Genomic DNA, 26074 nt, shown 5'->3' on the forward strand with positions numbered 1-26074 from the left:
TAACTACGTGATTATTATGCTCTTCAACAGAAGATCCCGAAGGATTGTGTGCTTCATCTGATGCATACGAAATGTCACATTGATATTATGAGCTTACGACCAAGTCTGCCTACGGTTCTCCGCTCTGCATACATGATTTCTTAAAGAGATGAAGACCTCACAATCAACGGAAGGAAAGTTATGAATAATGGCATGGAGCTATTTGGAGACAATATGGTGCGAAGCCCACGAATTGGAGACAGGATAATCTCTATCTATATCTATACCTACTAATAAAGGAAGGTGCGTTTCTCCAAATTTTTCATCCATTCACCATTGAAAATATATTTTTATCCAAGGTGGCATTATATTTTTGTGCGTCTATCTGCTAGAAAAAAAAGGGTTGTCCAGAATTCCGTAGTTGGGCCGCGCGCGCTCCGCCCCAACGAAGCCAGCCCACTTATTATTGCCAACGCAGTTGGAAACACCTTATTCGTTGCATGCATCAATAAATAGTTGAAGCTTTAATCAGGGCGCCTAAGATTGGGCCGGCCTATTTCCCCTTTTTCGTTGTTCTATTTCTATTTTCCTTTGTATGTTCTTTTCTCTTTCTCTTTTATTTTTTTCCTTATTTCCTTCTTTTTTAAATTTTTTGTGAAGTAAAAGTTTACAAAAATGTTTAGAATTACAAAAGAATCAAATATTAAAAAATAATCAAAATTTAAATTTTTCCTGTTTTAATAAATGTTTGAAACTATTTGAAAACTTCCATTTCAGAATTTTCTCAACATTAAAAAAATTCTCATTTTTTTAAAAGTCGTGCTTTCCAAAAATCTTTGAGATATGTTTTACAAAAATTAGATCTTATAACATGTTTGATATTTTAAAATATTCGTGTTTAGTGAAACGTTTAGAAATTCCAAATAATATTTGCGTCTGAAAAAACATTTTCCAAAATTATTTTGATTGTTCCCATTTTAAAAATTCAAAAATACTTGTATTTTTGTAAAATTCTCATGTTTTCAAAACATTGTTTGTCAATTTCCAATAATATTAATGTATCTAATTTTGTTCATGTTTTTCCCCAAAATATTTGAACATTTAAAAAAATTGGTCGCATTTTTTGCAAAAATTCGGGATTTAAAAAATAGTTCATGTTTCCAAGAATATTCACCAATTCATATTTTTTGAATGTTTAAAAAAATCAAAAATTATTTCTAATCTAACTATATAGTATATTCTTAAATATTCGCGCTGGCCTGGTTAGCGATGCACGTTTGTTCTATACTGGCTGACTATAAATGAGAAAAATTGTGGGCACGTGTCAATAAAAGAGAATATTTTGTTTGGCTTTAGAGCAAATTTATGGGCACTTGAGCACTAAAATTATCGAAGAGAATAAATCCTCAAAAAGAAGAGACATTCATGTCTGATTATGCTAATGAGACGGGATTTATGCACTGCAATTAATAATCCATCCGGTTACGCAATCGTAGTATAGAGTGGTCGAAGCGACCGTGTCCCAAAGGTCGCCGCGCAGCCACCAAACGAGGAGGCAGGCACAACCCCAAGAGAGAGGTGGACCCAGAGGGAATAAAAAAGGCATGAGTTGGGTGCTCGACACCACGCCGACCAACCCCACCTCTATCAAGATTTCGCGTGTCAAACATGTCCAGTGTGAAGACCATAACTCCTTACCCCGTCGCCTACCATTGTGGAGACCATTTGTTTGGATGAAATGTCAATTATCTTTCTTGTTGCTTCTCACAAAAAAAATCTCTCCCGTTGCAACGCACATGCATATGTGCTAGTTCTCCATAATGGAGAGTCAGGAGCTATCCTGTTTTATGCTATTTTACCATAGAGAGGGTAGCATGTCCTAGCTAGTTAGTACTCATGATCATGTGCTAAGAACAATTAACTAGCGTTGGTTATGACTATGATGACGAGGAGAAGGTGTTATTATGATTATGATGATGTGCTATAATTAATGATGAGTTGTTAGATGACTATGATAATGATGAGTATGACTTGTTATAATAATAATGATGATGAGTTATTATTATGAGGATGACGCTGAGTTGTTATATTATTATGAGCATGATAAGTTATTATATCAGTGGGCAAAATAGACGTGGATTAGATTCAGGCGGAGACAACATTGGTGCAGATCCAAAGTACTACTAATTCAAACTTGATCATTTTGATGATAAGACTACTGTATAAACCTGTACAAATACTGCAGAAATACGTAAAAGAAAATAAAATACATGAAATTTGAGCAGTAGCCCTGGTTGAATACGCACTATTGCTAGATAGGTGTAGCAGTAGCGCTGGTCCAAGCACTGCTACTATGTAGGCTAGTAGTAGCACGTGTCCAACCCACGCTACCACTAAACATTAGTTGTAGCACCGTAGCAGTAGCGTCGGCCCTAGCGCTACTGCTATGCTTTCATACAATGCTACCACTAGGGTTTCTCCTAGTAGTGACCGCGGCAAGTGGCAACGGTGCGTGGGGTAGCCGACGAGGTTGGTCACGACATCACAGGTGAAGGCGAGCCAGACTTGACAAGTACGTGTGAGGGTTTAGGGGCTTTTAGTTTATCCTCACGTCGTATTAGACGGAGCTTGAGCCGAGACGCGGATGCCACATCTTGTCGTGACATCACTGGTGAGGGCTCCAGCACACCATCCGGGCGGAGTTACGACACAGGGTTGCCTCACCTTGTTGGTACTCGACCCAAATAGATCGGCCCGGGGACCCCTACACTATTAGAGAAAACCTTATACACATAACTTTAACAATAGCGTGTGTTAAAAAAGTACGCTAGTGCTAAGTAGCAGTAGCGCGCAGGTGTAAACAGCGCTATAGATACAATTGTAGCGGTAGCGTGCCTTAAGATAAAAGTGCTACTACTAAAATTCCCACGGCTTAGCCGATAGACTACATATAGTAGTAATGATCTAGGTCGAACCGTGCTACCGCTACTTGCTTTGTAGCAGCGCGTTTACGCTGAAAGGCGCTATTGCTAAAGGAAATAAAATTAAATGGAAAGCAAATAGAAAAGTAAATCAAAATGAAATAAATAGAAAAAGGTGAAAGGGAAAAAATAAAATGTAAAGAAAAATAAATGAAAAAGGAAAAAAATAGAGAAAGGAATAGCAATAGCGCGTATGAACGAACGCGCTGTAGCTAACTTAGCAGTAGCGCACTTTCTGGAACGCGCTACTGTTACTTCTGACTTAACCGTGCGGTTCGTTCTTCCCCACAGCCACTTCCCCCAAATCCCAACTCCTCCGCTGTCGCCGCCACCGTCGCCCGCCGGCCGCCGCGCGCTCTCCCGTCGCTCTCCGCACACCCTTGACGCCGCCGCCGACCCCGGATTCGACGTCACCCCCGACCCCGACCTCGACGCCGCCCTCCGCCGTTCGCCCGAGCCCCGACCCCAACCTCGACGCTGCCTGCCCCGCAGGCACCCGAGGTGAGCACGCCTGCTCCTCCCCTCCCCTATTTCTGCCTAGGGTTCTTCAAATTTTAGTTGCATCAAATTAGTTAGGGTTCATCTTTGGGTGGAAACGAATCGGATGCGGATCGGATAGTGCTCTTACCACTTACATTTTCATATTTACAAAATGAATACGAATGCGAATACGGATGTTAACATATAGATGCGGCTTGGATGTTTTCTTAGATGATGAATAAACACTATTGTAATGCATAATAATTTCTAAGATTAATCATAAAACGAGTAAAATTTGCCACTTATTTGACTTTTAAGTTGAATAATTGGAATATCCGATCGGATACGAATATCGGATATTTCAGATTATCCGCTACCATTTCCCACCCCTAGGTTCATCAAATTAGATGGTAATTAGGGCAGTAGTTCCTAGGTACTAATTAGTTAGTAAAAACTAGGTACTAATTAGGTACTAGTTTATTTTTATTTATAGTAAGTTTATTTTTAGTAAGAACTAGTTGAATTAATAGAACTAGTTGAACATGTCACATTTGTTGTTATATTTTTAGTTAAAGCAATTTTTCCCGCATCGACGTCGACGATGCCTATCCCGCATCCTCGTCGTCGACTCGGTGGAGGACACTTGCTTGACCAGATGGGCCATGTCCGGGACTGGGCTCCGCCAGGCTGGTATTGGGAGACGCTAGCTACCGGGGGTGCAACTTGGTGAGGAGCCATCCCGTCGTTGACCCGAACCTTCTTTGATGGCGGTCGCGTGGGCCAGTGATGGCCGAGAGGCTTGAGGACCCCGTGGAAGTGGTACGTCACCGTGTCTGTGAGGAGGACACGCACATCCGTTGCTACTTGGTTGCGTTGGAGCACAGGTTCTCCAATACATGGCAGGTTCTCCAGGGATCTCGCTGGAGCTATGATCCTCTGATGGTTCCTTCTCTTTGGATGTCCACCGCCCACGCCGATACCCGTCATTCACTAGGGTTTTAGTTGTATTAGTGATGTTATATGTATGATACTATTCGGGATGTATTAGTGATAATATTCGATGATGTACGTACGCAAGAGATGATTTACTTTTGCTTATTGAATGCATGCTAATTTGAATACTTATTTATTTTACGATTTGGTTTTGCTTATTGAATGCTTATGTCAATATGAGTCCTATAAGATATTCTCAAATGTATATCTTGTGTTGCTCACATAGGATATGTGCTTGCCCAAGTGGCCGGTCATGTTTGCGGGTTACACATCCGAGTGGCCTATGTTTTGCTGGAGTGTTGATTCATTTCCGTTCCGGCAAATTTCAGGCGCTCGATATGTCCTATTTTAGCAAAGGTCATGCCGAATTTTTCCGTGAAATTTGGCATGTGTCGGTGTACTAAAGTAGGGGCACTCCTTTGTACCCCTTAATTGTGCGCGGGCAGTCAGAGCCACAGGCCGAAGCCACACTTAGAAGGGCAAAAGGGAGGAGCCGAAGTCCAAGACAAACAAGACAACGCCAAAGACCGAGACCACAGAGAGCAGATGGACGAAGCGGGTTTCCCCGGCAAGACCCTTGTCGGGGCAGCCTCAGCAGCCCCGGCAATACCCTTGCCGAGGCGGCTCGCCCACACCAGCGGAGTGAGCCACCCTCGAACCCACCGTCTCCAACACCATCAACCACATTGGACCAGGGCTCGGGAGGCACCTCCATGGTGACATGCAGATCTTTGTGAAGACAAAGAGTATTCAAGATCAGATGAGGATTGGAAGGCAACGACCCTCGAAAAGATTCTTGCCGAGGGGACTCGCAAGACCCCCAGCAAGATCCTTGCCGGGGACGACAACGCACCACGGCAAGACCCTTGTCGGGCCACCCGGCAAGGCCCTTGCCAAGGGCGTCAGCGAGGCCACTACCAGGCCCGCATCAACAAAGTCTCCACCGCTGTTCACATGCAGCTGCCAGCCCAACCAGCTGGGCAGGCACCTGCGTGGCAATGAGCAGCTTCCAGGCCAAATCAGCACGCGCCTGCGTGGCGGCATGCAGATCTTCGTGATGGCTCCACCACCATGCCACCTCGGCTGCTTGCCTGCCTACATGGCGCCGCATGCATCGCTGGCCAGGGCGCGTGTTGAAGCGAGAGGAGCGGCGATGGACGGGACAGGCCTCGCTCCCGTCCCCGATAAAGCAAGAGGACACCTAAGCTACGCATTAAATGTGCCTTGTCCTGTAATACGAGCGATAAGCTCATAGCACTGTAGGCCCTTCAACCTCCTGTATGCCACTGTGGCAGCCCCTTTAGACTATAAAAGGAGGCCCATGGCGTACTGGAGGGGGATTGGGGGCTCTTTTGAACCACGCACCCACCATAGCTAGTTTAAGAGCTCAATAACACTCAATACATCCACCAAAGCAGGACTAGGGTTTTACGTGTTCCTCGCGACCCAAACCTGGGTAAACGATCCTTGTGCTGGTTACTAGTCCTGCTCTTCTCACGATCTCGCGCCCCGCAACCGCAGAAGGGATCCTCGTGATCCCATAGGTGTCGTTTCCCACCGACATCCTTGGCGCGCCAGGTAGGGGCGCAATTGTGATAATCTGGTCTAGTAGTTGGCCTAGCAGTTCTTCATCGCCACGGCTCCCATAGAGAAGGCGACCAAGAGAGTGGTGCTGCCTGCGAGCGTGAAGGATGCCAGGGCGGTGGCGAGAAAGCTAAGCCATGCCAAACTTTACATTTTTCTCCTTAATATAAGGTTATCGTCCTCGGAGATTCTGCCTATGTATGGAAAACCTGTACGCAGAGGGGCCCTCCCGCAATTGGCAACACCCTTGTTCTGTTTCGAGTCCGCTCAATAGCTCAATCATCCGCGTTGAGAGGGGCAGGGTAGCCTTCCGCAATTAGCAACACTCTCGACTCTGACTCGAGTCAAGCTCGACAGTTCGAGCGGTCGCGTTAAGGGCGGTGAGGTGGTTCGCCTGGCAGCAAGCACACCCGGCAGGCCAATGGGGATCTGTCCTCAAGACGCCGCCCTGGGTTTACACGTTGGCAAGCCTATACCCAGTTAGCGTAGGGTGGACATACAAAGGAAAATCGAACAGGAAAATAACATGCATAATGTCAGAAGTACTGCAGAATGGACCTCGACGCCCGACGAAGAGGTATAGGAGACCACTCTCCCCGGCAAGGAAACAAGCCGCAACTGGATCATGTACTTTGATGGGGCTTTTTTGCTGCAAGGCGCTGGTGCCGGTGTGCTGCTTGTTGCACCCACCGGAGAGCCCCTCAAGTGTGTCATCCAAATGCACTTTCCCCGGGAGATGTCAACTAACAATACCGCCGAGTACGAGGGCTTGCTTGCCGGTCTCAAGATCGCGGCGGACCTCGGAGTCAAAAAGCTCATCGTCAGGGGTGATTCGCAGCTCGTCGTCAGGCAGATCAACAAAGATTATCAAAGCCCGTTGATGGAAGCTTATGTGGATGAAGTGAGGAAATCGGAGGAGCACTTTGATGGTATACGAGCAGAGCATGTCCCTCGGACGGAAAACGACATCGCCGACTACCTGTGAAAGCTTGCTGCCCTCAAGCTACCTGTGGAACCAGGTACTTTTGTGCTTCGGTTAACTCAACCATCCATCAAACCATCAACCGGGCAGAACAAGCGAAGGAAGCTAGGCCCCGGCAAGTACTTCCCCACCGAGCTCCCTGGAGCCGCTGGCGAAGATGTTGCCATGGATGCCGATCCTACCGTGGGGCAACCGACTCCGGCAGGGCCTCAGGCCATGCATGGCCGTAGAGACGGTCGCTCCCATGGCGGAAGAGATGCCTTTGGTCCTTGTCATCGAGCCACGAGACCCGGCATGGGCACAACACACCGTCTGATTCCTCCAAAAAGGAGAGCTTCCTGAGGAGCAGGAAGAGGCAGAGAAAGAGTAGCCCGCCGGTCTGCTCTGTACCAATTCGTTGACAACGTCTTGTATAGAAAAAGACCGAATGGGGTGAAATTGAAGTGCATCTCCCGGGAGGAAGGACTAGAGCTGTTGGCAGAGATACATGGAGGCATATGTCACTACACCACGGTCAAGTATTGGTGACACATCAATCTGTTGGCATAGGGTACATTTGCCGACAGATAACTTGTAGCTATCACATATGCTGACAAAAGATAAAAGAGTCAGAGGACTTGCTGTGGGGAAATGTATTGCCGACAAAAGTTCACTTGCCGACACTTTTTTAGTCGGCATACACCCTACCAACGCCGACAGATAAATTGTCAATGTACACCCTACCTATGCCGACATTTAATTTGTTTGTGTATACCCTACCTATGCCAACAGATGGTATGTCAATGTACACCCTACCTGTGCCGACACTTGGTCTGTCTAAATAGATCTTCAGCATTGCCAACATATGGTTTGTCTGGGTAGGTGTGTACTTATGCCGACACTTTCTTTGTTGGAATGTTTTTGCCAACATATAAATTGTTGGTACAGCCAAAACAACAATTGGATACTGCTCTGATTGTTACTACAATGCTCAATTGTTATCCACAAACAGGATCAAGATGAACATATTGCACAATCATTGATAATATGGTACCAAAAATACATATATGTATTGATCACAGGCTCAAACACAAGTCAATGTTGACATAGCAAAGTTTGTCTATCTTACAACCCTCCAGGAAACACAAGTCACATAAAAATACCCCTATTTGCTAAATGGTCCAAAACACTTAAGTTACATCCATGAGCACAAGATTTCTACTCCATAACACTTAAGCACCAAATGGTCCAGAACACACATAAGCTTCATGATTACAATTGAGTTGGCTGGTACAGCCAAATGCTCTATAACACTCCAAAGTCATCACATCCATGTGTACTAGGTGGCTGATTGCCTGAAAATACTACACAAGAATTTGGTAGAAAGTGTAGTCAGCTCAAGTTCTTTGAAGCTCATAGGGAGATTGGCAGCCAAGAGAAGCACAAGTTTGAAAATAATTGTGTTTGTACGTTATCTGATGAAGTAGAAATAAAATGTACAACTTCATACCAAAAAAAATGTAGTATGTAAAGTTCAGTTTATGCCATGTGATCTTCAGATTGTGACCATCAAGGTGATAACACCAAAGTGCATGTTAACTCCTAAGCAATGTATGTGCGCTTCAGATCGTGTTGTGTGTTTTTTCATATTTTTAATTATAAACTGCAGCATGTGGAGTTCAGTTTTATCAACAAGATACAAAACGTTTATCTAGTAATGCTATAAGTTCGGGCAGAAATCTGGCGCTCTAGTCGAGGCTCAAAATGATCTATGTATATTTCTGAGAGAAACAATAATCTTAATGTATCTGTTATGTCGTAATACCTGCACCTCCTGGGCACATTAGTTGCCTTCTTGTCATCCTTGAGCTACAATAATAACCGCTACTTCATAGAATAACCGTTACCTTCTTATCAGTATGAGGTTCCTTCTTCCACTAGAAATTGCTCTAACAAAATGCGTAAACATGTAACAACGGTCCTGCAAAAAAGAAAAATATGTTCAATATAGACAACTCAACTCACCATAAATAAAATCATAAAGTAGGCCTCATACTTTAAGATTCAACTCTCATCTCTCTACTACTTCCATCCAGGATGGGGATGAACAGGATGCAGTTAGTTATGTTTGTACTAGCACAAGGGCCCGTGTTTTGCAACAGGGCATACATATTTTAGTGGTTCTAGTGGTTCGACATTTTCGAAAAGCATCAAGTCCATACGTTGCAGCAAATACAAAACAAATAAGTGTTGTTTAGAAACCTGAAAAATAACTTACGAATCAAACCACTTCTATTATTTTAGTGGTTCAAAATGAATGGTGTCAAAGATACACCGTATGCTCATGCACATGAAGCAACATTGTCGACTAACATTGATTATTCATGTTGCAACTAATGTTCATATCAACAAATAAAGAATTTGCAGATAATGGCAGCTCAATACTCATGTGACATGCTTCCAACTGCAACAGAGAAAATTCTATTTCAGCTTGTTACACGAAATTCACTGATAAAGTTTAGCACAATGCAATGGTTCATATTTTTCAGTTTAAGATGAAGGATATGAAAGATAAAACAATGACCATACTAAGGTTATGGGGAAAGGCATAGGGAGCAGAGCGTATAGTTATATGAAACAACACGCCTAAGACATTTCCAAAAATAGAAAAACATAAGGTGCTGCATTCTTTCTTTTAGATAGACTGATATGACTAAAAAAATACAATGGTCGATGAGAGGGCAAAAAAGCGACAAGATATTCTTTCGTATATCAATGCCAGCTAAAAATAATAAGAATTATAATAAAAACATAAGGAACGCGCAAAATTTGTTAATAGCTTTTGAATTACACTTCAGCTCGACTTTTTTTGCTGGTATGTTTCCTCATGAACAAATTTGCTTTACTAATAACCCTCCTATAAACTTTCAACTGGATTTTGGTGCCAACTAAACAAACAGAACATCTTTGTGAAGAAGAAATTATAGGAAATTGGTATGATTCTATCAACATCAATGTACCAGAAGGAAAAGGTTACAGCAAGCAACTGAAGGATATACAAAATCCTATCAAAACTCATGCTCTTTTCAAATTTCAATTTGAAAAAAGGGAAAATTAATGGTAGTAGAGGACAATGTACAGAAGAACGTAAATTTAAAAGACTTATACAACTATTTTGCTATATACGAATAGAGGTAGTATTCTACAGTGATATACACAACGGAGGAATCATGAATAATACGGGTAATATTGTCATGGCAAAATCTGAACTGATCTAACTGTAGGCTGTATATCAGTTCTGAATGTGGTGTACTTGGAGTAGATATAAATTGCAGGCAGAGTTAGATGGAACACATAAGATGCTAAGCCATGAAATCTGTTAAAAAAAGAAACAATTCATCTTCGGATTCCTCCCTAGAAAATAATCAAGAAATAATGCTGATGGATCTTAGGATTCATGTCAAGGTGCTGCTGATGAAGACTTGAACATTAATCTGTGCTATCATACACCTCGTCCCTGTAAATCTCAAGCTCCTAACTTTGCCACCACCGTCGTAGCATCCATCTCAAGCCTCTCATCTCCTCCTAGTGGCCAGCGCTGATTCCTCTGTTGCATCACGATGACAACAACCCATTCACCCAAATCTGAAACCAGTGTAGAACAAACTGATAAATGCAAAGTATATCGGTAAATGAACAAATGGACTAAAAAGGCAGCGGTATATATTAATAGCAAGATATACCTAAGTAAACACTAACTTCAGCAGCACTCAATCCCTTTTCTGCATTATTAGACTTCTCAGTACAGATCCAACAAGTAACCTTCTCAGTAATTGGGGATCCTCATCATCGTCACTTACCAAGCAAAGACAACTTCCACCGGCCTGCAGCGCTTGGAGAGATATGGCCAAGGCGATGCCGCTCTGCAGAAACGGGCATGCGGCTGATGGATCTGGAGAAGGGACTTTGCGGGAGAGAAAAGGAGCGGCGACGGCCGGAGAAGGGGCTGGGGACGTGGTGGAGGGCGGGGGTTAGGGCGGCGGACGGACTGAGGTCGGCGTCGGAGCTATTGGCAGCCGCGACCCCGGTGGCGGCCGGGATGGAAGGGGGTTGAGGGGCACGGGCCGCATGGCGGTGTGCACGGACGACCGTGACAGCAGCGAGGGCCGAGGGGAGCGCGAGGATGACGAACACACCTTCACCGGCGGCAGCAGGGATGGGGGGTCGGGAGCGCGTGGATGAGGACACCTTCACTTCCGGCGGGAGGGACAGGGGATAGAGCCAGATGTCGCGGCGGCGGAGGGGGGGTCCGGGGATGGATTGGGTTAGGGCATCTCCAGCCGTTCGGCCCCCAGGGCGCCTAAATAGAGCGGCTTGGGGGCGATCTAGCTCCCAGTCACGCCCCCACGCGCCGGTCTCAGGATGTGGAAAATTCAAACTTGGTCGTTCCCGCTCTTAAAAGACGCCGCAAATCCGGCGATTGGACGTAGTCTGGTGTTACAAAAAACAGAGGGGCACCGTGCGCAATGAATCACTCGGCTTGGTCGGCTCCAGGCGTTGGCGGAGTCGGCGTGCGCGGGCTCGTCGGTGTCGGACCTGCTTCGTCGCAGGGCTGCGTCGGCGCGACTTCCGCACTGCTGGGCGGCGATGTAGAGGCGCCGTTCGAGCTTGGCGTCCGTGTGGTCGTGGGCGTCATCGGCGTCGTCGGCGTTGCCGTCGGCAGCTCGTTCAAGATGAGGCCGCGCTGCACCAGGTACCACGCCTTGAGCTTCTCGTCGTTGCTCTGGAGCATGTCCGCCCCGCTCATCAGAAAAGCCATGTCGGTGTTCCTCTTCTTCGCGGTGACGTTCGTCCGGAGCAGGTCGAGCTTGATGGCGTTGTTCATCATAAGCGACGACCACCGTGCCTCGGTCTTCTTTTCGCGTAGGACGGCCCGGGCCTGGGCGTCGGCGAGGCAATGCTCGATGGACTCCTGCACTCGCGCGGTTGCCGCGTCGGCACTTTTCCCCTTCTTTGCCAACTTGTGGCCGTCCGGCCGTCCCTCTGACGCGCCCGGAGTCGTCGCGTCTGGCTTGTATGTCTCCTTGGCCTTGTCGAGGGCACGCCGGACTTCCGCCCACTTCTCGCATTTGTCAATGCGCTTGTAGACGTGGAGGTGCTTGAAGTCGGCGTCTTGGTTGTCGCCCCGATACATGGCGAACATACGCAGCAGCTGCGCGGAGAGACAAACAGTTGGCGGGCGGCGGGCGTAGGGGACGAAGATATGCGGGCGAACGGCGTGTGTACCTGATCCTCAATGCTGGCGCCGCTCTCAGGGCGAGCCGCGACCTCCTCGACGATTCCATGCCATTTGTTGCACGCCAACTGGATACGCCCCCAATGGTTCGGCATCGCCTTGGAGCCGCGCTGCATGTACACGCCTTTGAAGTAGGGGTCGACGAGCTTCCGCTCGTCGAACTCGGCCTTGATGCGGTCCCAGTACGTGTCCAAGCTCTGGATCGCGTGCGCCGGTGGTCGGGTCGAGGCAGACGACTTTCCATGCTTCGGCGAGGCATTCCTCCTCCTTGGACGTCCAATTGATGCGCGGTTCGCCTGACCTAGCCGCCCGCTTCTTCTTCTTCTGTCGAACCTTCGTCAGAACAGGGGCCGGTTCCTTCTCCTCCTCCTCCTCCTCCTCGGGTTCCTGCGCGTTGTCGCCGTAGACGTAGCCGAGCTCGGCCTCCATGTTACCGTTGAGGTCCACTACCTCGTCCTGGGTGGCAAACCCGGGAGACTTGGCGGCCGCGGTCGATCCTGTCGTGATGATGTCGTCCATGTCGGCTCCCGTGTCGTCGGTGTCGCCGAGGTGCGAGAAGGGTAGTGGTCCGCGGTAGAGATGGGGCTTCGGTGTGGACGCGTAGGAGGCGGGCGGCGAGTAGTTGTATGGAGGGTACTGCACGCCGACGACGGCGGGTGAGGGCGTGCGCGTAGCGGGGTGACCATGAGGGAAGGTCACGTTTGGTTTGAACCCGCCGTGCGCGTCGCCGTCGGCGTAGCAGCCGGGCGACGATGAACCCCATGGAGATCCGGCGTCTTGCTGTCCCCAGGGCGCGTACTGGGCGTGGCTGACGACGGGTGGGTTCATCCCCGCCTGGTCGACCGATGAGGAAGACGCCGCCGCGCGCGCCGCGTTGTCGCGGGCCTTCTTGGCTATGACCCTGTTCCGCCTGTCGGCGGTGACCGCTTCGCGCCGCTGAACTTCCACCCTCCACTCGGCGTTCGACAGGCTTGGTGGCTTCGATGGCAGCGCCCTCGGCTTCCTCGGCTTCGGCTTGGCCACGACGCCAGTCGCGGTGGCCGCCGCGCGCGGCATGGCGTGCTTCTTCGACGGCATGGCGTGCTTCTTCGCGGCGAGCAGGAGGGGGTTTGGCGGGAAGAAGGCGAGCGAGCGGGAGAAAGGGATAGAATGGCAGGAGGAAGGCGAGCGAGCGGGAGAGATGCGAGGGAAAAGCGTCAAGAAACGGCGGGAAAAGACCCTCGGGTCGCTTCCAGGGCGGGCCCACGCGCCTTTTTCGCTTGCGCCGGCTCCCCAAGCGCCCCCCAGGGCAGCGGGTTCGGCCTGGGTCCGCCGGCACCAGTTTTGGCCCGAGCCGGCGAAAAACGGGCTTCTGGGGGCGCGACTGGGGCCTTTTTTTGTTGCCGGCGCGGCAAAACCGTCTGGGGAGGGCCTGTTGGGGGCGCGGCTGGAGATGCCCTTAGGTGTCAGATTTTGAGATACTAGTAGAGTGCCCGTGCATTGTCACGAGCTCTTGAAATAGTTTGCAAGAGTTACATGTTAACTTTCTAAGGCCTCGTCCTAACGTAGATCCAGACCTCTGCCACTGATTCCACCCCGCCTAGGCCGTCGCCTGCCGCCGCGCTGCCCCATCGCGTTCGCCTCCGCTTCGGCCGCCTCCGCCCGCCCGGACCCCGCCCGCCTCCTCTCCGGCAGCCTCCGCCTCCGGTCCATCCTCCGCCCGGCGCCACTCCATCCGCCTCCTTTCCAGCCATGCTCCGTCCGCCTTCTCTCCGGTTCATCCGCCTCCGCCCCGCATCGCATGCCGCCATCCCGCTCCGTCTGCCTCCGCCCCGCGCTGCAAGTCGCTGCCTCGCTCCCCGCTCGGCCGCCGCCCGCTCCCCGATGGCGCCGAAGAAGACGCCGAAGGGCAAGTCTAGTTTCTTCGGCATGAGGGCAAAGCCTTCCGGGAATTTCGGACTGGAGTTCTCTGATGTCGGGCAGCGTTGGTAGCTCGACACGTATCCCACCGCCGATGAGGTCGCACGTGCCTACGGCATGGCGGTGTGGCGTGCTGGACGGACGAAGACGGACCTAAACTTCCCGGAGGTCGAGTCCTAGGCGGTGGCAGAGTGGCTCATGCCGCAGGGCATCCAGATGGAGGAGATGCCGACTAAGAAGGCGAAGAAGAGACTGGCGGTCATTGTCGCTCCCAGCGAGAGCGACGAGGCAGCGATGGCTTGGTTTGCGCCATTTGCAATTTGCTGCAAAGCCATCTCTAATGAAATGCTATTTGCTATATTTTTAAATAGGAAAATTATTCCGATCAGCCAGCCATAACTCAAGGAATTAAGAAAAGGAATAATATCATCATGTTCGTGGCACTTGCCAGGTCTGCCATGCTACCATGGCATCGTCTTTTTAGTCTCTACCCACATGCCGAGTTGAGAAATAATCTTCGGATATACCCACTGCTAACACACTCACGTACATAATGGTCCTTGTCTGATTGATTTGGCTGGCTGTTAACACAAGGCCACACGTATGCATTGTCTGCTTTATTCTAATTGTGATGCAATCGTGACGCATACTCGCCTCGTCCGCTCGCCCGTCACGGTAATTGCCTACTTGCCATTTGTGCCAACCGCTCGACCTCGCCACCGCCGCTTACCACTCAATCGCCATCGGCTGCCCATTGCCTCTTGCGCCACCCGCGCGCTCGCTCGGCCCAATGTTGTTGATTGGAATGCGGGACTGAAGGTAATCCATGCACATGTTTTAGTTCTGCTTGGCATCAATCTTTGGTACTTGTCAATCCATCTAACACACAAAAAAATCGACTCTCAGACAGAAAAGTGATCTAACTCATTTGTCAAGTACCCTGCTCTAAAAACTGTGTGACAAATGAATCTAGTAGAAGTAAAAATGGTAAGAAGCCCTCAGCTCAAACTATAACATAGCTAAAATTAATTAATTTAACAATTGTGCTTCAATAGTTAGAACACTGCAGTTCTCTTTATATGGACTTATACTAAAGACAATTTAGGTATGGAAGAGAAAAACATCACCTCCAATCATTAACATCCCAATGTCCTGACGTAGATTTGGCACTGACTTCTCTAGATGAACAATGATCCCAGTGTCCTTCTTACTGGATAGAAAGTCCAATGTAAACGGCAATACGCAATAGGGAGCAACATCTGAAGTCTTGTGGTCCATAGCAATTAGAGTCCTTCTCAAGAACTTATCTTGCTTCGATAACCACATATGAACCAACCATAGAAGCGTGAAAAGTGAATGCACTATTGGTGCATATAGAGGACTACATATCAAATTCTCTTGCCATCTGTCAAACTTAATGGTCACATCTCGTTACTTCTGATTCCACACTGTTCTCTCTCAAATTAATTAGTGATTGCTTCACAACACAGCGGATTATCTTGATCAACTCCTAACAGGATTCAAGTCAGCATTGAAATCTACAGGAAGACCATGGATCAGTAATCTGAGAAAGGAAAGTCAATACAGAAATAATCAAGATGCTATAATCACTTGATATATAAGAGTGCTGGTTACATAGTAGTGTAAAAACAACTGATTAGAACAATACAAATAGAACTAAAAATTTCCTGTTAAGTGAGGAAATCAGAACTATTGTTCAGCTTACTAAAAATCATGCTTCATTTAACAACATAAGAGCTCAAACTTAGTTCACATGGCTTCTGTTCAAGAAATAGTTCAGTGGTATAGTGATCATGAATTGTTCAGCACAAGAAAAAGAAGTGCATGGCGGTTTTACCAGAAAACGTGGCAGCAACCGCACAACCGCACACACACGCTGATCAGCAGCAGCAAGCACACAACATCGCAGCGATACACAGTGGCAGGGGCATACCACACACACATGCGCAACAACAACAGCCAGACGCGCATATCAGCAAGCAAGCGTGCATGCCAGCGGATATAAAAATCTCAATGGCGGCCTGTTTCCCTCAAACCTCCTTGGCAACCCCATTGAACTTGTCACCTCATGCACCTCCTATCTCTCTCACTCTTCCTTCCATCCAACAACGCCCTGCCTTCCAGCCATCGTTCTCGTCTTTTCTCGGATTGATACAAAAAATAGGGTAAATAATTGGATGCTTACTTAGCATGTTGTACCTGCTTCTGTAAGTGACTTGGTAGGACAAGCACATGAAACATTTCAAAACATGCAGTGAAGAGCTGCCAACTGTAGTAATTTTCTTAATGTATGTACTATTAGTTGGCAAAGAAAATTGATTTTGTGCCACCAAATGAATGCACATCATCTTATCCGCTTATTCTGGATGGCTAGAGATATGCAATTCTTTTGCTGACCAATTGTCAATAATGGCCGAAACAAGTTTATACAGATACATAGCAATGAATATCAAAAAATGATATTTGGAACTAAAGCTAAGAGTACCCCCTATTTCTTCAGTTTCGTCAGATTCCTCATCTTCAGCATCTTGATCATATTTGTCAAGTCGTCATCAGGCCTAAGCCTGGCTCTGTTGTTGGCTTGGCCGCTGCATGCCACAACAATTATATCAATTAGAGCAAACAGAAGCAGGCCCTAATTAGTCCAGACAAAAAAAATAGAGGTAACACATACCAGAGATAACATATCATGGCAAGCGGATATCAAAAGAACATGATCCACAGCCAGAGGCTCGAGATAGACCAAATGCAGCGACCGTTAACAAATCCAAATTCAGTGCTAACAACAACTACTTATGTATATTTGGACGTACATAGAAATTAGATATTTCCTAATTGTTTGCATAACAAAAAACATGCTGGCTGCAAGAGAATGAAAGACGAACCTATTAATGAGCACAACAGTACATACCATCCATCATGATGTTGCCATCTCTCACACTTGATGATTACATCTTGTTATTTCTAACATGTACACCATCGGGCGATTGCTTTATTAGAAATATATTTACACAATATGATCAGAGCAACATCAAGGAGTCGGATGCTGGTGCACATATTCTCCTCAAATTCCACATTCAACCCCTGTAGAGAAGAACGGCATATTTTTCATAGGTGATTTTTGATCGAGCTCCTACAGAAAAATTCAAAGAAATCATGAGTAGCATGCAGCCAAGCAAACTAATCAGAGAAAATCATGAGAGGAGAAGCCTCTCAACCTACTACAGGGAATCGAGTCAACATTAATTCGTGTAAGAAATAAACCATAATGTAGATCAACAATCGAGTAGTTGATAAAATAACCCTGACACAACCCGTTAATACAATATATAGTCACAGGAAGTAGATTGAGATTGTGCAGATATCATGATCTACGAACCGTATCAACGAATATTGATTGCAAAGTCACAAACAGAACTCCTGACATCACAAAACAAATGTTTCATCAACAGAAACTCTAGCGAATGCCAATTGGATTATATAAGTAAGATAGAGACATCGAAAAAAAGAAAAGATAATTCAAGGAGTATATATTCTATTTTCTTACTTGACATCATAGAGAATGCAAGTCAAAGATATTGTGATACATCTTACCCATCTATAAATTGACTGGAAGGCACAAACCCCAGCAAAATATACAGAATGAATTGTTCCTATGGTCCAAGTATTGCATAAATAGTTATATACAGAATATTCAACAGTGAGGATAAACACGACATGCACTACCAATGATTTGTGGCCCGTCCGGCGCGGGCCACGGGCCCGCTTCCAAGTGCACGTGCAATGCACGTCTTCACAAATATTATAACCACATGTGAGAAATCACATACTAACACGATGTTGCAATCAATTTGTAATTAAAGAAGCCAAAAGTCTTTTTTCTTAAACCAGAATTCCTTATGCTGGAGTTTAAACAAACCCCACAATAACATGATCAATTTGTTTTTTGCTCTACTTATCACCTAATTAAGCAAATGCATGACTTATGAAGCGGATAAGAAATCATGTTAACTTGGAACTAAAATTCCAACAAAAGAGTGAGGAACAAACCTTGTTATCATTGCTCTGAAGTCTGAACCTCCCCCTATTTGTTAGTGAAATCTGAGTATGCTTCGAAGATAATAATTTCTTATGCAACATATGCTTTTACATGTGAAAGAGCTATAAAATATGTTGACCTACCTATGTGCACTTCCTAAATCAAGCGGATAAAATTATTTCTATCGGCAATATAAGTACTAAACATTAGTTCGAATTGAATAATACAGCAGAATTGTCATTTCTGACTTTTCATCCATCACTGAATACGAAAGAAAGGGACAATGTCCACTAACCTCTTGGACACTGCACCGGAAATACCATTGGAGGTTGCAGCAAGGGAACTCCTCTCGGCAGCCTCTACCGTGTCCATAACTTTCTCTGTCACAGGAAGAAGGCCAACGATGTAATGTAACTAAAAGATTCCCTCGTCGCGGCGTTGCCACGGGCTTTTTAGTTCGTTTTTTATTGCACCCATAAATACAAATGCATCTCTCTCTCTCTCCCCTCACTCTGTCTACCACCCATCAATCGTGTCTAATATATAATTTTTCCAAGCTTCATGCACATATGCATCGTTGTATACATACTTTACCATTACATCGTTCTGACAATGACACATCAAACTCGGAGTCCCTCTTTCCACCCCCACCTGTGTAAACTTTGAATTCAAACACTTAACTATGCACTCATATTATTCATGTTCTTCTTCTTCCTCTTGCTTCTCCATCCACTACCACCATCTCTAATCCAACAAACGAGTTTCAAACGTCACATGAGCGTACCCTTGAGCAGCTTGTAGTGTAGCATTAGATAAAAGCCCTGACCCGGGGACATTCTTAGATTGTTATGCACCAAGAGCAGAGAGCACAACTTCCTTTCTTTCCTCTCTCAGTATTGTAACCAACATGTCCACAAGGTGTCTTTTCATCATAGAAATTAGAACGACTGATTCTTAGTCATTTTACTTGTAAACGAGCAGAATTCTGGTGGAAGCGGAAGACATCGCAGAAGATGAAGGCCACCACATTGGCCGACCAGATGAGACTGTAACTTCAGATCCTGAATATTAGTTTTCCGGTAGTTTGACCTTGGGCCTGAGCTTGACCAAACTCCAACCAAAGATTGTAACTTCAGATCCTGAATATTAGTTTTCCCGTAGTTTGACCTTGGGCCTGAGCTTGACCAAGCTCCAACAAGCACCGGATGTTTACACCGTCACTCGACACACTCGAGTGTGTCCTCCCTAGCAACCTCCACCAGGCCATTGTTCGCCGGGCGCTGCCTGCCGGAGCTCCTTGCCGGAGAGCGCCATGATGAAAAAAAATCATTTATTGTAGATACTGAATATTTCACATCTGAAGAAACTCCTTTGGTGCTCGCTTGTACACAATGTCTAATGTTTCTGGTACAGAAGAAGACCTGCAAGCATAAATGCCAACACCATCGATCCACCTTTCTCACAGTGCATTAGCAGATTATTTTCCTCCCCTTCCAACAAAATCCAACTATCAATCCGCCTGGCAAAGTTGATGACGCTGCAAATCTTACGTATTGGCAGGGGTAGTGTTTGACTGCAATTTTGTAGAAAATTTCCTGTAGATATCTTTAGTGGTATATTTTGCACTGCTATTTCCTGTAGATATCTTTAGTGGTATATCCGCCTGGCAAAGTCAGCTTTTAACGAGTAATAAACATATGCCGATACACTCAAACTTAAGTATCACAAAGCAAACAACTCTTATACTCGACAAGATAGCTTCAGATATGTTGCACCACATCTAAAAGAAACAAAACCAATTTCCAGCCAAAAAAGGAGAAACAAAAATAGGATTTTTAAAACAGAATCTATGCAGTATAAAATATTGCTCGGGTAAAGGAATATGTGTAGTACAAACCTGAATTGAATTTTTTTGAGTGCCACGCAATGCATCGTCCACTTTCTTCTTATTTCTCATGGCTACAAAAAATAGAACCTGCTGTAGCTCTAGCTTGATAAAACATGTAATTCGTATTTTGCGAGTAAAGTTGATAGCAATGATAATACATGTAAAGTGAAAAGGATTTTGCGAGTTTTGACAGCCAACCTGTTGTAGCTCTAGCTTTCCATCCAATTCGTATTCCACCTTTTCTTGAGAGTACAATTCATTTCCGTCATCTCAAGAATTTTCCTTGGACACTAAAAAACTAAAGACAGTTGGATTCAAGGGCAAGCCTTCACGATCCTTTAATTCTCCACAAAACAAGAAATTGCAAACATAGAAAAACCATACAGCTTTACATGTTTTGCCTTTTTTTTTCTCAAGATGGAAATCATAATACAGAAGGAGATAGGCCAAAAGATTGACTAAATGAATAATAGGGCAGCTCCTCTCTGTTTTTCCTGAACCACTACACTTTTTTCCTGGACCTCTGCAAGGGACAACAGCAAGTGTGTGGATTCTCCACTGCTAACCATGCAACTTGCAGTACAATTTTGGCATATTTATGCAGGTTTATATGAGGCACCAAGCCATGACCTGAGTCGTGTTTGGCCATGATATCAAGGTGTGCGCACGACAGTAAGTATTCTAGCAACATCGATTACTTGAAGACAGAGTATACATTGACAGAACTTACTGTATTACATGAATCAATTACTTGAAGACAGTGGACATTGACAGAATTTCATCCTCCAGCGGCGGAGCTTGGCAGGGGCGGTGGCGCTGGGAGGTGCAGCCCATGGGGAAGGTGAGGGGCGGCCGGATCCGCGGGTGCTAGCGATGAACGACGGCCGGGTCGGGCACTCGGTGAGGCAGAGGCGCGGGGGCACAGCTGCGCACGGAGGCTGCCGGTAGGCTCGATTTGGAAATCGAGGAGAGGACTGGGTGGATGGATTTTTGGATCGGGGAGCCTCCCCGCTGCCGCGCACCGCACGAGGTGCTCCTCGCTGATCTGGACCACCCCGGGCGCAGGTGCGGGCGCGTTGCGCGGGGAGGCTGTGAGCGGCGCCGAGGAACGACCGGGGCAGCCGACGGGGGCGGGGGGAGCCGCCAACGGCCACGGCGTTCGTGGCGTCGCGCGGTGCCGGGGAGGGTGGCGGTCGGCAGGAGGTGGCGGCGCGCTGGAGCTTAGAGATCGAGATGGGATCGGGAGGCAGATTTTTTTGGCACGGTTTTTTTCGCAGGAGGGTTGCGAGTTAACGGAGGTGGAGGATGACGAAAAAAAACCGGAGGTGGGAGAATGATGAAAAAACCCCAGCGAAATTAAACTGCACAGACTATTCACCAAGTCGTCCATTAGGAGTAGAGATTTGGCCTGTGTGGGACTGTGGATCAAATCTGGGCCGCGCGCAGCTGAAATTTCCCCTCTCGCGCGCTAAGTTAGCTGCTAAAATTTTCAAGGTTTCTTTGCTTGACGCGTGTACACATATGCCGACACTTAATCTGTGTCAATACACCCTACCTATGCCGACATATTTAATGTGGCTAAGCACTTACCTACGCCAACAGAAAATCTATCAGGGCCCACACATATACCGACAGACAAGATGTAGCCAAGTACTTACCGACTGATAAGTCATCGCTATGTAGTTGCCGACACATAATATGTCCATAATGACATACATTTCTTGACACATGATATGAGGACAAAGCTGGAAAGCTATGCCGACATATCTTCTGTAGAGATTGGTGGACCTTTGCCCACAGAAGTGTGTCACCTAAACTCTACCGTGGTGTAGTGTGTGGCTCCCACATAGGGTCGAGGGCCCTTGCTGGCAAGAATTTCCGGCAAGGTTTCTTCTGGCCCACTACCCTCTAGGATGCGACGACACTAGTAACCAAGTGTGAAGCGTGTCAGTTCCATTCAAAGAAGCTTCATCAACCAGCTCAAGCCCTTCAAACCATCCCTCTCTCCTGGCCCTTCTCGGTCTGGGGGCTCAACATATTGGGCCCTTTCCCTCGTGCCGTCGAGGGCTTTGAGTACTTGTACGTTGCAATCTACAAGTTCGCAAAGTGGCCAGAGGTGGAAGCAGTGAGGAAGGTGACGGCGCAGAGCCATCAAGTTCTTCAAGGGACTAGTTTGCCGTTTTGGGGTACCCAACAGGATCATCACCGACAACGGCACATAGTTCACAAGCCACGCCTTCATGCAATACATTGAGGATCTCGGCAGCAAGGTCTGTTTTGCTTCCGTGGCACACCCACGGAGCAACGACCAAGCAGAGAGAGCAAATGCTGAAGTTCTGCGAGGCTTAAGAACGAAGACTTTTGACAGGCTGCACAAGAGTGGAAGGCGCTGGATTGCCGAGTTGTCGGCGGCTCTTTGGTCGATCAGAACAACGCCAAATCGAGTCACCGGCCAGACACCCTTTCCCCTGGTCTATGGGGCATAAGCAGTTCTCCCCACGGAACTCATATATGGGTCACCTTGAGTGCTCGCTTCTGATGATCTTGAGCAAGAGCGATTGCGGCAAGACGATACAATGCTCCTTGAGGAAGATCGTCTCTGGGCGGCTGTGAGAGTAGCACGCTACCAGCAAGCCTTGCACCGCTACCATAACCGCAAGGTTCATGCCTGGAGCTTTGAGGAAGGCGATCTTGTTCTTCAGCACGTTCAATCGGCCAAGAATTCCAACAAGTTCACGCCAAAGTGGAAAGGCCCTTATCGGTCAACACGAGTCACCAGGCCCGGTGCAGTCCGCCTGGAGACCGAAGATGCCATTCCTGTGAGCAACTCCTAGAACATCGAGCATCTTCGCAAGTTTTACCCATAAGGCGTGGCTGTCGGGCCTCCCGGCAAGCCACCTTTTGTACAAGCGTTGTCAGCAAGGCATATAACTCTTTGTACAAAGGCAGGCGCAGACCTTGATCATAAATAAACGAAGCCCTGGTGCCCTAAGTTATAGCATGCATGCTAGGTCGAGTCTCTTCCTTGGTTAGGGTTGATAGTGCTTAGCGGTGGCTAACCCCTAGCTTAGAGGTCGAGTGTGCATCTCTCTGTTCTTTTCTGTCCTCTTTGGTTCGCAGGGCACATGAGCACTTCTGCCGAGCTATTTGGAAGAAAAGGAACGGACCGACGTCTCGACCCCGGCAAACCGAAGTTTCGGGGGCTGCAAGTACAAGGATCCAACCATGACAAGCCAAGGTTGCCGGGGGATGCAGATCCAGATAAGTCTTTTATCCTATATCATGCATTTAGATATGGAACTGGGATATGTGAAACCTCGTTTTATTTCTAGGCTACCGTGCTCCCCTTTTTCTATACCCAAGGATTATCTCCTAGGTCCAGATTTGGTTGTAGTCGTGGCAGCAGGGAAATGGTACGAGGAGACTAAGCCCACCTCATCCCTACCTCCGCCAAGGGCGCGAGAAAGGTCGAGCAAAGTGGGGGGACGGCAAGGCCTGTTGCCGGGCGAAAAACGTTTATCTTAATTAATAACGAGGATTCACTCCTTGTAGCGGGTTTCACCCACGAACGAAAAACTCGGCAAACATCCCTTTTTCATTAAAAAACATCTAGTACAGGTATAGTTCACACGGAGTGAAAAACATGAGCAAGAGGATTACAAGTCCTAAATTTAACGAAGGCCCTTACAGACTAGAAAGAGACAAGATGCCCGTAATCCCTTTTTTGTCCCTCTCCTTAGGAGGCAGGTCAAGGAAGCAAAAAGGGGCAAAAGGGGCGCCTAGGCGAGCTACGAGCGGTAGAAAGCACTAAGAGAACATCTCGATGGTCGTCCAAAAGTTGGCTGGTGATGACGGCGCCGGGGGAAGAGCTTGAAGACAAGGCGACAGGACATTAATACGTGATGAAGGTGTTGGTGCCCATGTACTCCGACTTGACGGCCTTGCCGCCCGCCCTCTTCCTCTTCCATAGCCTCCCAACGCCAGCCGCCCAAGGAGACGACCCCGAGATGTTCAAGGAGCTGGCCCCTCCCCCGGCAGATTCCGCCGGAGGAGAAGCCAGGTGTAGATGCCGCTGCTGCCGCACACGCCCAGGCGCAGGGCGTCCGAAGCCTAGTCGGACTCGTCCCCGTCATCCGCCCCATCTGCCTGCGCACCGTTTTGGGCCTGGCCCAACAATGCGTTGCGCCTATGTGTGACCCAGGCCTGGGGGGCTCCTGTCGGTGTACTAAAGTAGGGGCACTCCTTTGTACCCCTTAATTGTGCGCGGGCAGTCAGAGCCACAGGCCGAAGCCACACTTAGCAGGGCAAAAGGAAGGAGCCGAACTCCAAGACAAACAAGATAACGCCAAAGACCGAGACCATAGAGAGAAGATGGACGAAACGGGTTTCCCCAGCAAGACCCTTGCCGGGGCAGCCTCAGCAGCCCCGGCAAGACCCTTGCCGAGGCAGCTCGCCCACACCAGCGGAGTGAGCCACCCTCGAACCCACGGTCTCCAACACCATCAACCACATTCGTCCAGGGCTCGGGAGGCACCTCCATGGTGACATGCAGATCTTTGTGAAGACAAAGAACATTCAAGATCAGATGAGGATTGGAAGGCAACGACCCTCGACAAGATTCTTGCCGAGGGGACCCACAAGACCCCCGGCAAGATCCTTTCCGGGGACGACAACGTGCCACGGCAAGACCCTTGCTGGGCCACCCAGCAAGGCCCTTGCCAAGGGCGTCAGCGGGGTCACTGCCAGGCCCGCACCAACCAAGTCTCCATCATCGTTCACATGTAGATGCCAGCCCAACCAGCTGGGTAGGCACCTGCATGGCAACGAGCAGCTTCTAGGCCAACTCAGCACGCGCCTGCGTGGCGACATGCAGATCTTTTTGATGGCTCCACCACCGCGCCACCTCAGCTGCTTGCCTGCCAAAAGGCGCCGCATGCATCGCTGGCTAGGGCGCGTGTCAAAGCGAGGAGGAGCTGCGACGGACGGGACGGGCCTCGCTCCCTTCCCCGATAAAGCAAGAGGACACCTAAGCTACGCATTAAATGCGCCTTGTCCTGTAATACGAGTGATAAGCTCGTAGCACTGTAGGCCTTTCCACCTCCTGTGTGCCACTGTGGCAGCCCCTTTCGACTATAAAAGGAGGCCCATGGCATACTGGAGGGGGATTGGGGGATCTTTTGAACCACACAACCACCTTAGCTAGTTCAAGAGCTCAAGAACACTCAATACATCCACCAAAGCAGGACTAGGGTTTTACGCGTTCCTCGCGGCCCGAACCTGGGTAAACGATCCTTGTGTTGGTTACTAATCCTACTCTTCTCACGATCCCACGCCCCGCAACCGCAGAAGGGATCCTCGTGATCCCATAGGTGTCGTTTCCCACCGACAGCATGACTTGTGCCAAAATATGTAGGAAATATCGAGTGCCCCGGATTTGTGTGTTGAGCATCCTGGTAGTTGTCTTCGATCGATTTTCAATCAATGTTTCGACTATGAACATAGGAAATGTCTGACGACGAAAAGGATTTCGGTATTTGCAAGTACTGCAAAGACGAGCGCGGCCTATGCGACAGAATCTTTCTAGATTATGATAGGCGCTTCAGCATCAAGCTGGACGAGAACTTCGAAGTGGATACAGTATGTCACAATGACAAATCTTTTTTCGTAATTAAGCATGGCATCTACTTCATTTGCTTCAACTTATAATTTAATTTTTTACTATTCTACTAGCGTATCCCCTGCCATGCAAGAGTTTTTGTCTTGGATAAGATAGGTTTCAGTCCTAGGAAAACTACTCTGGAGGTAAAGAGAGTTTACTTTAAGACCGAGCATGGTTGTACTTTCCACGCAAAATTATACAACGCAGACACCTACACCTATTTTGAATGCAAAACTTGGCAAGCACTATGCAAGACTTATGCATTTGAGCCTGATAAGGTTATCACCTTTGATA

General features: G+C 47.6%; 1 protein-coding gene and 1 long non-coding RNA gene across 7 annotated transcripts; both read right to left on the reverse strand.

Moving 5' to 3' along the window:
• Window positions 1–7998: 7998 nt before the first annotated feature.
• On the reverse strand, window positions 7999–13330 carry LOC123138866 (protein PRRC1). Its single transcript, XM_044558719.1, has 4 exons — window positions 13246–13330; window positions 10839–11312; window positions 10722–10760; window positions 7999–10623 (listed from the first exon to the last, which is right to left on the reverse strand). The coding sequence occupies exons 1-4, from the start codon at window positions 13328–13330 to the stop codon at window positions 10505–10507; spliced, it is 717 nt and encodes a 238-aa protein (XP_044414654.1). The 3' UTR covers window positions 7999–10504.
• A 1239-nt stretch (window positions 13331–14569) lies between these two features.
• On the reverse strand, window positions 14570–21384 carry LOC123135938 (uncharacterized). Of its 6 annotated transcripts, none has more exons than XR_006466366.1 (6): window positions 20852–21384; window positions 20320–20419; window positions 18529–20192; window positions 18245–18278; window positions 15301–17327; window positions 14570–15052 (listed from the first exon to the last, which is right to left on the reverse strand). It is a non-coding gene; the product is annotated as an uncharacterized lncRNA (long non-coding RNA). The 6 variants fall into 6 exon arrangements; XR_006466368.1 differs by having other exon boundaries at window positions 15301–15711; window positions 16680–16782; window positions 17106–20192; XR_006466369.1 differs by having other exon boundaries at window positions 15301–18613; window positions 20131–20192.
• Window positions 21385–26074: the final 4690 nt, after the last annotated feature.

The sequence above is a fragment of the Triticum aestivum genome, chromosome 6B (genome assembly GCF_018294505.1).
Source record: "Triticum aestivum cultivar Chinese Spring chromosome 6B, IWGSC CS RefSeq v2.1, whole genome shotgun sequence".
Taxonomy (NCBI): domain Eukaryota; kingdom Viridiplantae; phylum Streptophyta; class Magnoliopsida; order Poales; family Poaceae; genus Triticum; species Triticum aestivum.